At 45.6% G+C, this 13,867-nt stretch overlaps 1 protein-coding gene across 1 annotated transcript in view; it reads left to right on the top strand.

The window, feature by feature from the left end:
• Positions 1–13,867, top strand: part of MAP2K1 (mitogen-activated protein kinase kinase 1) — a 102,532-nt gene that overhangs the window by 44,994 nt on the left and 43,671 nt on the right. The window contains exons 2-5 of the mRNA XM_004056369.5: positions 3,404–3,614; positions 5,128–5,274; positions 11,724–11,801; positions 13,106–13,157. Coding sequence (XP_004056417.1) covers positions 3,404–3,614; positions 5,128–5,274; positions 11,724–11,801; positions 13,106–13,157 — 488 coding nt within the window. The remainder of the gene's footprint in view (positions 1–3,403; positions 3,615–5,127; positions 5,275–11,723; positions 11,802–13,105; positions 13,158–13,867) is intronic.

The raw sequence follows: 13,867 nt of genomic DNA on the forward strand, positions 1-13,867 counted from the left end.
TGAATGAAATAAGCATAGAATTGTTACTTCTATTTTACAGAAGAGAAATTCTTATTCTTTTGTTGTTTTTATTTTTAAGTTCAGGGGCACATGTGCAGGATGTGCAGATTTGTTAACATAGGTAGACCTGTGCCATGGTAGTTTTCTGCACAGATCATCCCATCACCTAGGTTTTAAGCCCAGCATCTATTAGCTGTTCTTCCTGATGCTCTCCTCCCCCACTGACGGGCCCCAGTGTGTGTTGTTCCCGCCCCTGTGCCCCTGTGTTCTCACCATTCAGTTCCCACTTACTAGTGAGAACATGCGGTATTTGGTTTTATATACCTGCGTTAGTTTGCTGAGAATAATGACCTCCAGCTCCACCCATGTTCCCGCAAAGGACGTGATCTCGTTCCTTTTTATGTCTGCATAGTATTCCATGATATATAGAGGAGAAATCTGAAATGTGGCAAGGTTAAGTGACTTGTCCATGGTCACACAGCTGGTTGATGAACAATTTGGGATAAGAATCCAGGACTCTTGAATACTAGTGATTTGTCAACACGATTCCATCTCCAGTCCTCATCCATACACACCTGCCATTAGGAAAGTCTTTGCCACCCCAGCCTATAGTCTTTGTCATTTCTCTCACTGGCCAACTTCTGAAAGTACAGGTCAGAAGCCAGTTCATTAGCTGGTAGGGTGGGTGGTTAAACGGCAAGGCATAGGAGGTAGAGGAGGGAGAAAGGAAGCACAAAGCTCAGACTTAGTTTTTCCTCCAGAAGGTGTAAGAATTACTTATTTCAAAGAGTCAGAAAAGTGAACGGAGTCAGCATTCCCTTTTCCTTTGCAAATTGATTGAATTTCTATGGCGAGTATTGGCTGCAAGGCAGTGTTAATCTGCTCCAGCAGATCCATCATCAGATTGATGTGCAGGGGAGACAGGATTGTCTCTGATGCAAAGGCCTCTTTGTGTAGGGCACACCATCTTTATGTATGATTGAGGCCTGGTGTGTTAAATGCCTCACACTGGGATCTTACCCATGTTTGTCAGTTGCCTCCCTTGAAAGTATTGAGCTTTTTGAAGATAATATAGCATCATGGTTAAGGTAAGACATTCGTTCTCTCTGCCTGAATTTGAAACGTGGCTGTGCCACTTACCAGCTCTTTGACCTTTGACATCTTAGTTCACCTGTCTGTGCTTGAGTTTGCTCATCTGTTCTAATTAGGGGTTGTGGATTAAATGACTTAATAAATGTAAAGCACTGAGGAGAGTTACACAGTGTTGTGAGGAAAGCAGTTTTTCTTCCATGCAGCCCTCCTTCCATTCCCCCATCATGCACAGTGTGTGTGTGTGTGTGTGTGTGTGTGTGTGTGTGTGTGTGTGTGTGTGTGTTGACAGCTTTTGGAATCTGCATTTCTAGCTGGCCTGCTGAGCCTGTCAGGCAGCTGTAACCTCACTCAGGTTTTAGCTGTGGGGTCCATCTACATTTGACATGTGTTTCTAAATGTGGTCCTCAGTAAGCTCCTTTGTGGGGAGACCTTGGAGAAAGGAAACCAGAGAGTGTGCACTGTGCACCCCCAGCCACACGTTCTGGGTTCCCACACCCTAGGGGCTGGGGACACTGCAAGACATAGCCGAACCTTGGATGAAAATATTGAGTAGCTGTCTCAGTTTGCTTGGACTGCTATGATAACATATCATAGACTAAGTAGCTTAGACAACAATAGTTTATTTTCCCACTGTTCTGGAGGCTGAAAGTCTAAGAGCAGGGTGCCAGCATGGTTGGGTTCTGGCAAGAGCCCTCTTCCTGGCTTGCAGATAGCTGCCTTCCTACTGTGTGCTTGCATGGCCTTTCTTTGATGTGTGCAGCAGGGGGTGTGGGGGGAAAATCAGTGAGGAAAATCAGTAACCTTGGCCTTGCATCTTCTTTGGTCCCATGCGTGATGTTATTTGTAAGGCAGTGTCAGATCTCCTCATACATGGAGAGGCATTAAGTCTTCATTTCCCTGTCTTCTAGAGGTTTGGGATAGAGGGTGTGAAGGAAGAGCAGATTATGCTTACTCTATCTTTTAAGCTCAGAACTGGGGTGTGTGTGTGTTGGCAGGAACACCAACATGATGATGTATAACGAAGGCCTATCTTGTCACCTGTGTCACTCCAGCCACCCCACACAATTGTCACTGACATGCTTCACCTCCCGGGACTTCAATTTGAAACCCAATGAAATCCAGTGAAACACAGTGGAAACTCTCTTACCACCTTCCTGCTAACCAACTCACAGGAGTGATGAACACTTTTCAGTTCCCTGGATGAAACACTCTTGAGCAGTGCCCACAGCATGCTGAATGCACTGCAGGCAGGCTGCTCTCTGCCATACCCACTCACTTCAGCACCCACTGGCTGAATTATGTGCTTACCAAGAGCCAGCTTGTTCCCAAACCCATTTGTTCAGCTGTAGCTGGTATTGTAGTTAAGTAATGTATTTAGGTATCAGATAAACTGATGAAATGTAACTGCAAATGAAGTGATTTTTTTCGCCCTATGAACACTAGTTAAAAGCTGTGGAAAGACTCGTAAGTCCAAGTCACTAAAACACATTACTGTCAAACTAGATGAACATTAAGATTGGGGAAAATCATAAAACTCTAAAATTTTATATTGTGATTACTCTGCAAGTAATCACAATATAACTTTAACCAGCTTTAACAAATCGGGAATAGGAAATTGTCGACAATGTATTATGTTCTGGTCCATGTGTGAAGGATGATGTGGACCTCTTAACCAGTGGGTCCTCTTTGGACTCTTATTCAAAGAGTCTTGCCCTATGTTAAAGAATGGGCGAATGAATGCAGATTTATATACATTATGTAAAAATAAGAATTTTAGGTATGTAATTTTTATGATTTTTTGCTGTGACTTTTTTGATTAACCTGGTTCCTGGACCTGATTACATTGAAAATGAGGATTTCTACTGTTGTGATTCAGTTTAAAGATGGTTTGATTTCATTTTAGTGAATTTAGGGTATTTTATTTTGTGTATGGTAAAAACAATAAAACCAACAGTAGTGGGGCTTTTTAAACTGGGGTTTTAAAGCAAATTAAGGTGGCTCATTCTGGATTTTAGTAGGTTCTTTTGTTCCTCTCATTGACTTGCAGCATACTGAGTGAGAAAGACCTAATTTTTTCACTTTATAAATGAGGAAATTGAAGCCCTGAGAGGTAAAGCATGTTGGTGATAGTCATCCCGGGTGGCTGGAGTGAAGTGGGCAGAGCCACAGTGGGAGGGGGCCTCCTCTCTAGCCTCTCACTTTGATTCTCTGTCTGGCCCCAGACCTGGAGCTTTCTTTCCATGATAGGAGTACTTCTTTGGGTTGACTTCTCTGGTGACAGTATTGACTTGTGCTCCCCACTTTGGAACAGGACCAACTTGGAGGCCTTGCAGAAGAAGCTGGAGGAGCTAGAGCTTGATGAGCAGCAGCGAAAGCGCCTTGAGGCCTTTCTTACCCAGAAGCAGAAGGTGGGAGAACTGAAGGATGACGACTTTGAGAAGATCAGTGAGCTGGGGGCTGGCAATGGCGGTGTGGTGTTCAAGGTCTCCCACAAGCCTTCTGGCCTGGTCATGGCCAGAAAGGTGAGTTTGCCTTGATTAACAGGTAATTGGATTATTTCTCAGGGTACTTAGAAGCCTGGGGACCAGGGTAGAAGGAAGACTGATTTTACTCAATACCTTTTTGTGCTGTTTGAATTTTTTTTTTTTTTTTTTTTTTTAAGACGGAATTTCATTCTTGTTGCCCAGGCTGGTGTGCAACCTCCATCTCCTGGGTTCAAACGATTCTCCTGCCTCAGCCTCCTGAGTAGCTGGGATTACAGGCATGCGCCACCATGCATGGCTAATTTTTTTGTATTTTTAGTAGAGACAGGGTTTCTCCATGTTGGTCAAGCTGATCTCGAACTCCTGACCTCAGGTGATACGCCCGCCTCAGCCCCACAAAGTGCTGGGATTACAGGTGTGAGCCACCGTGCCCAGCCGTGCTGTTTGAATTTTGAATGCTTGTTATCAATTAGATTATGGATAAACACACTAATGACGTGTTAGTGTATTAATCCCCATCCCATCTGGAAAATAATAAGTGACTCTTTTTTAGCCTTCTGTGTGCTGTGGAAGGAATGCCAGGATACCTGTTTATTACTTATCAAGTGCTGGAGAAGCTGCTTTCATTCACCCAGCCCCAGCGATGCACAAAACAAGGATTTCAAGTTGTTTCCCACTTGTGCTCCAGCCCTGCCAGTGAATCCCCTTTATCTTCCTGCATTATAGCATCTGAACTCCTATCATAGCATGTACTTGTAGAGTTGGACTTCCCTTTCCTATCTACCCTTGGTCCTCTTTTGGAATACAGCCCCTTGCTCCAGAGAGGTTGGGCTCTTCAATGTTTTTTTGCACATGGTGTTCACTCCTGTGCCCATAATTTTTTTGTGTGCTGTTCCTTCTGTCTTTTCAAACAGTGCCCATTTTCTAGGTCCACCTCTTGTCTAGCTTTTACCAGGTGCCCCAGCCCACACTGGTAACCACTGCATCCATGTTCTCTGACACTCGCTGTCTGTGGGATTTTTTTAGAAGTTCAACCTTACTATGTAACTATTTAATGTGACTGTCACTTGTCTCCCCAGCTGGAACAAGGGAAAATGTTAGGATGACATAAGGTAGCACCTTAGACTTTGGCTTAGTCTCAACCACATCAGGCTCCTGAGCTCAAGGAAGAATCTTTTGGGCAGCCTAGGTTAGCATACCTGAGTTCCTCATACCCTTCTACTTTCACAACTCTTGAGTGTGAACCAAGTCCTCAAGGTCAATTTCTCTTCATATCTGAGCTCCAAAGCCTCTCTTGGAGTAAGCCCTCCCTTAACTTTGTTCCTGTCTAGGCTCCCAGGAGCCGAGGCACAGCTGGAACAGCCTCCAGTGCCAATGCCTGCCTTAGTACAATGACACTCATTTCTTGGTTGAGCAGAAACTTGTTTGTAACAACTTAACCTGTTTCTCCTCCCTCTACCTTAAAGAGCTTAAACATTTAACAAGACTATATCTTTCATCCCTTCCTCCCTCTTTCTTTCATAAAACCTCTCTCTCTTCCACCTTTCTCCAGCTAATTCATCTGGAGATCAAACCCGCAATCCGGAACCAGATCATAAGGGAGCTGCAGGTTCTGCATGAGTGCAACTCTCCGTACATCGTGGGCTTCTATGGTGCATTCTACAGCGATGGCGAGATCAGTATCTGCATGGAGCACATGGTATGTGACACCCTCTCAGCCTCTGGAGCAATGGCCTTAAGAGTTGGGTGGCTCTGGCCTAATCTTTGGTCTGGGAGGTGACCAGCTACCTCCCTGCTGCTCCTGGGATCCACATCACTATCTAGGGCATCTGGGAAGTCTAACTGTGGAGCTTGGGATATTCACAAGATGGCAGGCCTCCTTTCTAGGTCCTTGCCTCTCTTGAAGGAAGTGGGCAGTATTCCTGGTGGGTGTACCTAGAGCACCTCTCATAGTTTTTTTGATTCTGATTACCCTAAGATGTGATATAAGTAAAATCTGGTAAATACAGTTTAAATCCATTTCTTGTGTACAATGCTGTATGCTAGGTGCAAGGCTCTGGGGTTATAAAGATGACATAATCTACTGTAAGGACAGCCTGAAGGGTTTCTCTGGGTTTCTGTATGATGCACGTTAGTGGAAGGAGAGGGCAATGGAGAGAGAGGGCATTCATGGGCTAATTAATCATATGCATGTTAGCTGCCAGTCATTTTACCACTATGTTCTTGGAGTCCCTCCTTTTCTTCAGATATAAGTCTTCCAACACACTGTGCAACTTAGGGAATTCTGCAAGTATTAGTCTTTGCTTTATTCTCCCTGGGCTGATGGCTTAGAGATGAGGGCTGACGTGAGTCTGCACACTTGGTGGCTGTTGTGCTTTCAGTCCAGTATTGTGTCTCTCAGCTCCTACACCATTTTATTCCTGATACTTGAGACCTGCCCTGACCTCCAGAATAGGGATCCTGGTGCGCAGCCTTAATGAACTTTAGAATAACCCTCCTGGGAGGATTCTCTACTTGTGCCTCCATTATTTTGAACCTCTCTTCATTGTAATGATCACGAAGTGCTGCATCCACTCACTGTTATAGGCATCTGCTGACATTTGTGGGTGCCATATGGAACCTAAATCCTAAAAACGTCTTCTGCACATCTAAAGGTTAGAGAAAGTGCTTGTTCCTTCTTTCCTCAATGAGAGCAGAGCATTCTCTGTGGGAAGCATATGAACATTTCTGGCTTGGTCCTAGTGCTTGGCCTGGAGTGCTGATTATTTTCTGCTTGGGTCTTGGCTTCCCCTCAGGGAGCTGTTTCTTATCCCTTGGGTCTCTTGTGTTCTTTTTTTTTTTTTTTTTTAATTTTTTTTTTTTTATTTTTTAGGGTGATGAAGGGTTTTTTCCCCTTTCTTTTTTTTTCTTTTTTCTTTCTTTTCTTTTTCTTTTTTTTTTTTTAGACAGAGTCTCGCCCTGTCACCCAGGCTGGAGTGCAGTGGCGCAATGTCGGCTCACTGCAACCTCCACCTCCCAGGTTCAAGTGACTCCCCTGCCTCAGCTTCCAGAGTAGCTGGGATTACAGGTGCGCACCACCACGCTCCGCTAATTTTTTTCTATCATTACTAGAGATGGGGTTTCACCATGTTGGCCAGGCTGGTCTTGAACTCCTGACCTCATGATCTGCCCGCCTCGGCCTCCCAAAGTGCTGGGATTACAGGCATGAGCCACCGTGCCCAACCAATCTTTTTATTTTTCTTACGTTGACCTCTTTTGAGATACTAGGAGGCTTCTTCATTTACATTGACCTTTTTTGAGATGCTAGGTGGCATCCTTATTCTGGAATTCTTTATTCACTTTGAACTTACAGTTGTTGATCACATCTCTTGTGCCCTTGCCATGTCCTCCCCTTCCTTCAAGCCTTCCTCCTCCTTCAGGAGAAAATGACACTGGAAATGACTGGAGTTGGTTTCCCATTCTCTTAGCCCATTTCCAGTGACTGCAGGTCAGTTTTTCCCGCCATGGATTTGGCTCTCTGGAAATAGTGAGATGTTCCTGCACAAGTCTCTGGAGTTACCGTGGAGAGCATGAGACTGGGAGGGGAAAATGTTTCAAGGGCCAAGCACAGTGTCTGGCACCTGTTAGGTGGTATGTGTTGAGTGACTGAATGAGAGTGGCCAGGATGGGGGAAGACCTGGTCAGGCTTGGGACTCGATGGGGGAGGGTTAGGCCTTGGAGCCTGCCATAGGACCTTTTGGCCCTGGGTGTACATAGACCCAGAGGGCAGCTGGAATAGTCAGTCAATGGTAGTGAAGAGGCTCAGGTGCTGCTGGAGCGTCTAGATGGGATCATGTAGGAAGCAGCTGTGGCCTGAAGACCGGGCAGCCATGAGAGCCAGAGTGGCTTTCTGCTTCAGCTCTGGGCACTCTCAGCCCTTCCTTGTTCCTGAGCAGGTCCTGTTGCAGGAAAGGCCCTGCCCTGGCTTCCTCTGGATGGAAAATTCTGACTGTGGGCTGCTGCTTCCCTTGGACCTTCTGCTTTGCCTCAGCTTCAGTTTTTCAAAGGTGTTGTCAGGTAGAGAGACCTCTGTTCAATAGCCACATCCCAGCTTCTGAAGGTCTTTGGTCCTCTCTCTGTCACAGTCTTTGCATGAGTTTTGTGTCATGAATATTATTTTCCCAACACTTTATTATGAAAATTTTCACAGGCTGGGCATGGTTGCTTACGCCTGTAATTCCAGCACTTTGGGAGGCTGAAGTGAGTGAATCACCTGAGTTCAGGAGTTCAAGACCAGCCTGGCCAACATGGTGAAAACCCATCTCTATTAAAAATTACAAAAATGGCCAGACACGGTAGCTTATGCCTGTGATTCCAGCACTTTGGGAGGCTAAGGCGGGCAGATCACCTGAGGTCAGGAGTTCGAGACCAGCTTGACCAGCATGGAGAAACACCGTCTCTACTAAAAATGCAAAATTAGCCAGGCGTGGTGGCACATGCCTGTAATCCCAGCTACTTGGGAGGCTGAAGCAGGAGAATCACTTCAACCCGGAAGGTGGAGGTTGTGGTGAGCTGAGATTGTGTCATTGCACTCCAGCCTGGACAACAAAGGCAAAACTCAGTCTCAAAAAAAAAAATTACAAAAATTAGCTGGCGTGGAGGCAGGTGCCTATAATCCCAGCTACTCAGGAAGCTGAGGCAGGAGAATCACTTGAAACCAGGAGGCAGAGGTTGCAGTGAGCTGAGACCACGCCATTGCACTCCTGCCTGGGTGACAAGAGCAAAACTCCATCTCAAAAAAAAAAAAAAAAAAAAAATTCAAGCATGCAGGAAAACCTGAAGGAAGTGTACACTCGTACACCCACCACCTAGATTCTACAACTTATGTTTTGAGATATTTGGTTTACCACATATCCATTGCTCCGATCAATTTTGGGGGGCGCGTGGGGTTCTGTTTTTGTTTGTTTGTTTTTGAGACAGGGTCTTGCACTTTTGCCCATGCTGGAGTACAGTGGTGCAATCTCAGCTCACTGCAACCTCTGCCTCCTGGGCCCAAGCGATCTTCCCACCTCAGCCTCCTGAGTAGCTGGGACTGCAGGCACATGCCACTATGCCTGGCTCATTTTTGTATTTTTAGAAGAAATGGGGTTTCACTATGTTGCCTGTGCTGGTCTTGAACTCTTGGGCTCAAGCAATCCGCCTGTCTCGGCCTCTCAAAGTGCTGGGATTAGAGGTGTGAGCCACCACGCCTGGCCCTGGGAATGTGTTTTAAAGTAAATTTGTGTCATCAGCATTGGTTGAGCCCTATCTTCTAAAGCACTCAGCCAGGGGCTGATCTTTCCTAGAAATAAGCTCTGTGTGCACTGCCCAGTCTGAATTTTGAGACCCAAGGAGGGAAATTAATGCTCTCTGATCAGAACAGGAATGCTTTTATCTTTGGGGAAGTAGATTCCTGCTCAGCTTGGTAGCTGAGCAACCAGAGAACTAGGGACCCAGAGTTAATGGTTCTTGTGCAGGAATAAAAGCTTTTGAACTGTTATTTTCATAAAGCATTTGTCTCTTCCATAGAAAACCTTCACAAAAGCACCATTGACTTAGTTAATAATTGGCTTCTAAAAATAAGCACAATTTCAGCAGCTTAAGGCAAGGACTTGGCAACAGTGAATTAGAATTAGAAAGTTGTATGGTTAGTTGCAGGCAACCCTGGGGAATCCTGACTGGCGTATGCCCCTTACATTTTGTAATTCCATCGTTCACACTATACTCTGCTTGTAGCTCTGTGGAGGTTAAAGGGAAGAGAGCCAATGTTTCGTTTTTGTTTTAAAATTAACTGATTAATTTTACAGATACGGTCTTGCTCTGTTGCCCAGGCTGGAGTGTGGTGGCATGATCATAGGTCACTATAACTTTGAGCTTCTGGGCTCAAGCAGTCCTCCCGCCTTAGCCTCCCAAGTAGCAGGAGGACAACAGATGTGCATCACCATGCCCAGCTAATTTTTATTTTTTGTAGTGATGGAGTCTTACTACTATGTGGCCCAGGCTGGTCTTGAACTCCTGGCCTCAAGCGATCCTCCTGCCTTCAAGCAATCCTCCTGCCTTGGCCTCCCAAAGATTTGGGATTACAGGCATGAGCCACTGCACCTGGTTTGTTTTTTCCTTTTTAATAGAGATATTTCTCTTACCAACCCCCAGGGGAAGTGTAAACCAAGACAGTTATCTGGGCTGCCCCCTGTCCTAGGCTGCATTTAGGGTCAGTTGAGAGGTAGTGCTGGCTGAGCGCAGTGAGTCACACTTGTAATCCCAGCAGTTTGGGAGGCTGAGGCAGGAGAATTGCTTGAGCCCATGAGTTCGAGGCCAGCCTGGGCAACAAAGTGAGACTCCCCATCTACAAAAAAAATCAAAAATAGCTGGGTGGGGTGGCACGTACCTGTGGTCCCAACTACACGGAAGGCTGAGGCAGGAGGATCACTTCCTCCTCTGAGCATCAGTAGCATTGTCTGTTCTCTTCATTCAACTGTTTGTTCCCTGCCTTGTTTCAGAGGAGGATTTAAAATGCCTTACCTCTTATGAATATATTCTGTCTCCCTAAGGAGAGAGTGTGCTCTATCTTTATCTTACAGGTTTAAAAAAAGACAAAAAAAAAAAAACCTAGTTCTTACATATACAGAGGCATTTGATAAATGATAGAAGATGATGATAACTGCTCAATATAGACAGGATACTTTAGAAAATTTGTTTTGAGTTTTCAGGAATTAGGTCTACATCTGAGAGTAATTTTAAGTTGCAAGTGGTAACTGGCTACACCTGAAGCCATAGGGGAAATTAATCTATTTCTGCCTTGATACATCAGGATCCCCTTAGCGAGGCATTTCTTCAAGATCGCAGGTTAAAATGTAGAACCCCTTAATGGGAGCCCCTGGTATGTGAGCCCTGCAGAGCCTGGCTTCACACCATACTTGCATCGTCTCTTGTGCTCTCTTTCCACTGCCTCTGTCCAGCACCCCATGCATGTCATCTCATCTCCTTACCAGTCTCTCTGCCTCCAGAGTCTTGTTTGTCTCCCTCAGCTGCTGTGATTCTCATCTTTAAACACTCAGGTTGGATTCTTTTACTTCTGACTCCATAAAGTCAAGTCCCGGTTCCTTGGTGGGGTTCTGGTCACAGCCGGCCATTTCTAGCTTGATCTGTCACTGCATCTCTTCATGCACCAACAGTGAAATGACCACATCATCCCAGGAGTACTCAGCAGCGTGATGCGTCCCTGCTTTGATCTTATTGCAGTGCTCTGTTCTTCTCCCCTTTTCTCCTCCCCTTTTCCAGGTATAGAAATCATGTTCATCCTTTGAGTAATATTCAGCTCAAATGCCATCTTTTAAGTGAAGTCAGAATTACTTCTCCCTTCTTCTGCATGTCTGTATCACTTTCTTAGGCAGTTATGGTTTCATTGTAATGTTGGGAAAAACTCCCAGATCGTGTTTTTCCTTTACTGTCACACCACAACAATCAACATAGAAGACTTATGTGACCAAAAGTGTGGAGGGATTTTCTCTACACTCTAAGCAGTGGACACCAGCTGGGTGTCCTCCTGTTTAATTCTGACACTACCAGATGATCATGTCAGATCCCGTGGGTTCAGGGCTCAGTCCCCAAGACTGCACCACCACCAGTTGCCAGTCTGGGCCTCCAAAATGTCTGACTGACTGGCTTTAAGTTGGGACTCCCATGATCCTATCTTTGAGTTAGATTAATTTGCTGGATTGGCACACTCAACTCAGGGAAACACTTAATTTTACTGGTTTATTATAAAGGACATTGCAAAGGACACAGATGAAGAGACACATAGGACAAGGTATGGGAGTGGGGTACGAAGCTTCCATGCCTTCCCTGGGCACACCACCCTCCAGGAACCTCCATGTGTTCAGCTGTCCTGAAGTTCTCTGAACCCAGCCTTCTGGGGTTTTTTTGTGTGTGTATTTTTTTTTTTTTTTTTTTTTTTTTGGAGACAGAGTCTCGCTGTGTCGCCCAGGCTGAGTGCAGTGGTGCAATCTCGGCTCACTGCAAGCTCCGCCTCCCAGGTTCATGCCATTCTCCTGCCTCAGCCTCAGCCGAAAGTTATCACTCGAAAGAATAGAACATTGTCACTAACTGGTCTGGTATTCTCGTTCTTAGGATGGAGGTTCTCTGGATCAAGTCCTGAAGAAAGCTGGAAGAATTCCTGAACAAATTTTAGGAAAAGTTAGCATTGCTGTGAGTATGTTATGAAGTTTTTCTTCTAAGTTCCTCATTGATAAGTTAATGAGTCGGTAAGAAATGGACAAGAGAGGAAGATGGGAAGTCAATGAGGGGAAAGTTTATAAGAAAAGTGGTATTTTCTCACTAGACTCTTCCCTGTCTGGAGTCTATATACACTATTCTCTCTCACATTAGAATGAGAAAAGTGACTTTCTTTATATTAAAATCTGTATGTCTTGAAAAACAGGGGCCAGGCACAGTGGCTCGCACCTGTAATCCCAGCACTTTGCGAGGCCAAGGCGGGAGGACTGCTTGAGCCCAGGAGTTCAGCTCTAGCCTGGGCAACATGATGAGACCTCGCTTCTACAAAAAAATAAAAATAAATAGCTGGGCGTGGTGGTGCACACGTGTAGTCCCAGCTACTTGGGAAGCTGAGGTGGGAAGATCACTTGAGAGGCTGCAGTAAGCCATAATCCATGATTGTGCCATTGCACTTTAGTCTGGGCGACAGAGTAAGACCCTGTCTCAAAACAAAACAACTCTTTATACCATGTAAAAAGATGGTTGCTTGATAAGGCAGGTTAAGAAAATGAAACAAGAGTAAAAAATAAGGGGCCGGGCGCGGTGGCTCATGCTTGTCATCCCAGCACTTTGGGAGGCGGAGGCGGGCAGATCACCTGAGGTTGGGAGTTCGAGACCAGCCTGACCAACATGGAGAAACCCCCATCTCTATTAAAAATACAAAATTAGCCGGGGGTGTTGGTGCATGCCTGTAATCCCAGCTACTCGGGAGGCTGAGGCAAGAGAATCGCTTGAACCCGGGAGGGGGTGGTTGTGGTGAGCTGAGATCACGCCACTGCACTCCAGCCTGGGCAACAAGAGCAAAACTCTTGTCTCAAAAAAAAAAAAAAAAAAGCCCAGGCACGGTGGCTTACACCTATAATCCCAGCACTTTGGGAGGCCAAGGTGGGTGGATCACCTGAGGTCAGGAGTTCGAGACTAGCCCGACAAACATGGAGAAACCCCGTCTCTACTAAAAATACAAAATTAGCCGGGGGTGGTAGCGCATGCCTGTAATCCCAGCTACTCAGGGGGCTGAGGCAGGAGAATCACTTGAACCCGGGAGGTGGAGGTTGTGGTGAGCCGAGATCGCGCCATTGCGTTCCAGCCTGGGCAACAAGAGTGAAACTGCATCTCAAAGGAGGAAGGCAAATTTGTGATGATGATAAATGAAGTATTTTCCTAGAGTATTTTAAAATAGATTGAGTATTTTTCTAATCACCAGTATTTTCTTTTCTTTTACATTCCCTTTCCTCTAGGTAATAAAAGGCCTGACATATCTGAGGGAGAAGCACAAGATCATGCACAGAGGTAAGAAGTTATTTGCTAGTTATTTTGCTTTGAATTTTAGATATAATCCAAAGGCTGTTGCTTCCTCTTTTTTGTATGTTTTGTTTTCGTGTAAAAGCCTTTTAATAACATGTTAAATCTTTTATTAAAAGTCTTTGTTTAGTTTGGTGGGTGAGGCAGCAACTCCTACCCTCTTTTTGGTCTTGCTACACCTATTGCCTATAGCTGTGATGGACAATAGTCATAGTCACCCTGGAAGCGCAGCTAAGAGCCTCAACCAGCACTTAGTTACCCAGTCTCCGGTGTCACTATTCATTGGAACAGTGAACAGTGCATATGCATATGCCTAAAGCCAGGACTGGCCAGCTGCATATGAGTTTTACTATAAAAGAAACTGATTTATTGCTGGGTGCAGTGGCTCATGCCTGTAATCCCAGCACTTTGGGAGGCCGAGGGGTTGGGGGGGGGGTGGGGGGGTGGATCATGAGGTCAGGAGTTCGAAACCAGCCTGACCCAACATGGTGAAGCCCCCCTCTACTAAAAATACAAAAATTAGCCGCCAGCCATGGTGGTGAGCACCTGTAATCCAAGCTACTTGGGAGGCTGAGGCAGGAGAATTGCTTGAACTTGGGAGGCGGAGGCTGTGGTGAGCCGAGATTGCACTGCTGCACTCCAGCCTGGGCGGCAGAGCGAGACGCAGTCTCAACAACAACAACAAGAACAAAACACAT

Source organism: Gorilla gorilla, chromosome 16 (assembly GCF_029281585.2).
Source record: "Gorilla gorilla gorilla isolate KB3781 chromosome 16, NHGRI_mGorGor1-v2.1_pri, whole genome shotgun sequence".
Lineage (NCBI taxonomy): Eukaryota > Metazoa > Chordata > Mammalia > Primates > Hominidae > Gorilla > Gorilla gorilla.